Source organism: Anopheles cruzii, unplaced genomic scaffold, assembly GCF_943734635.1.
Source record: "Anopheles cruzii unplaced genomic scaffold, idAnoCruzAS_RS32_06 scaffold03788_ctg1, whole genome shotgun sequence".
Taxonomy (NCBI): domain Eukaryota; kingdom Metazoa; phylum Arthropoda; class Insecta; order Diptera; family Culicidae; genus Anopheles; species Anopheles cruzii.
This window is the reverse complement of record NW_026457373.1, coordinates 1-1,803: the sequence shown is the minus strand read 5'-3', so window position 1 is coordinate 1,803 and position 1,803 is coordinate 1. Positions and strand designations below refer to the sequence as shown.

Genomic DNA, 1,803 nt, shown 5'->3' with positions numbered 1-1,803 from the left:
TTTGCGATAAACGCAGACGGAATGTATCGAACATAATAAAGATAATTGAAGATGTTCCACGGTTCAGGTATTTCGGTGATACGAACTTTGGTCCTTCGGAGTCGTACACGAATGCGTGAGGCTTTATCCGATTGGAGTCCGAAGTCGTTTCAGTACACCCAAACTAGTGTCCAAAGGGCTATCCTTGCGCTTCCCATTTTCTGTTATCAGTAACATGTTCACGAGGTCAGCCGGTGAATCATTCTGAATATTTTAATGGCTAGACCCACAACCCATTCACATGTTCAAATGCCATTAACGCAAACCGTAGAAGTTAATTATTTTGACAACTTTGCTCCATCTACGAGGATCAACTGTCTAGCTTTATTATGATAATGCTGCCTCAGCTATGAATAATCATTATCCATGTATTTGGTAAACTGAGGATTGGCCATTTTAATTGTAAAACCCCTCCTCAACTATAAGATGCTTATGCAGGACAATATCTGCCTACCGCTCTCCCGTTTACCGCTTTCAATTCGCAAGCCGCTCGATTTGGTACTGACACTGGGAGCCCTTGTTACACAGCCTTGCTGCCAAACGGTGCCTTGCTTTACGCGGCTTAGCGCCTCCGAAGCATTGGATTAGGATTATCTTCAACCACCACCGTCTTCGCCATGACGTCGTACAGGGAGCGATTATGCCGGAAGCACAGCAGACACAGCGGAAAAAAGAACGTAATCACTACGTTCTTGACCACGGCCCGCCCAAAAGCGCGCCCGAGACTGGGCGGCGTGGCCGGGTAGAGTAAGGCCCGCATTGGCGTCTGGTTGGTCAGTATTGCGGGATGCGGCTGCGGCTCGAGAACAAGCACCGATTCGGCGTGCACGATCCGCAGTCCCATCAGCATCTTTCCCGGCGTAGCACTGCCCGGTAGGACCTGGACGTGTGACGTCCACACCGCTTCGTAGATACAGACGGCAATCTTGATCACGATCTCGAGGAAGATCAGCTCGGATGTGAACGATAGCAGCTCCGTATAGTCTTCTTCGAAGGAACTGCGGATGGCATCGAGGTCCATGTAGAAGCTGTCGGGAGCGAGAATAATGTGGCGTTATCGTACGAACAACTGAATAAATAAAACGAATGCTTACAGATCGATTTGTAACGCGTCGATGAAGGCAAGCGTGATCATAATCTTCAGCAAAAATATGATCGCAATGTCGATGGCTTCCGCTGCAAATCGCTTCCACAGCGGGGCCACCACGTACTCGTATCCACCGTGCCGGTTAATGGCTGCAAGGAAAGCCGATGGCGATAAGCTCTTGAAAGTTAAACCCGCAGGCGAACCTACCCGCATCTGGGCGCGTAGGATCGAGCAAATCAGTCCTTCCGGCACGATTCTGATCGGCCACTTGTCCTTGGCCCATCGGCTGTCCTGCTGGCGTGGTGGACGAGTTTGAGGACACACCAGCCGCTGCTGCCACACCGGCAGTTCCCGCCACTAGACCGTTCCAACCGGTGGATGGCATCGCTGCTCCCGCGCCGGCGGTGAGCTGGAATAGCTGCGGATAGTTGCTCATCAGGTAATATGGAAAGTGTGCCTGAATATGGTTCTGCATCTCGGCATGGTAAACCCATGTTCGCAGCAGCTCGAAGTAAATTTCTTTGGGCGATTTGCTAAGATCCAGCTGCGGGACTCCATCGGCAACGGGTTGTTTCTCGGGTTTCCTTTCCTCGTTGCTCTCCATATCGTTTTCGAATGGCTCGAACAGTAAAAAAAATCCACGTATGGCCAAACTGAGATTTTGTTTTCAATCTTCT

General features: G+C 50.4%; 1 protein-coding gene across 1 annotated transcript; it reads right to left on the bottom strand.

The window, feature by feature from the left end:
• Positions 1–499: 499 nt before the first annotated feature.
• On the bottom strand, positions 500–1,730 carry LOC128277086 (protein FAM8A1-like). Its single transcript, XM_053015534.1, has 3 exons — positions 1,334–1,730; positions 1,134–1,275; positions 500–1,067 (listed from the first exon to the last, which is right to left on the bottom strand). The coding sequence occupies exons 1-3, from the start codon at positions 1,728–1,730 to the stop codon at positions 602–604; spliced, it is 1,005 nt and encodes a 334-aa protein (XP_052871494.1). The 3' UTR covers positions 500–601.
• Positions 1,731–1,803: the final 73 nt, after the last annotated feature.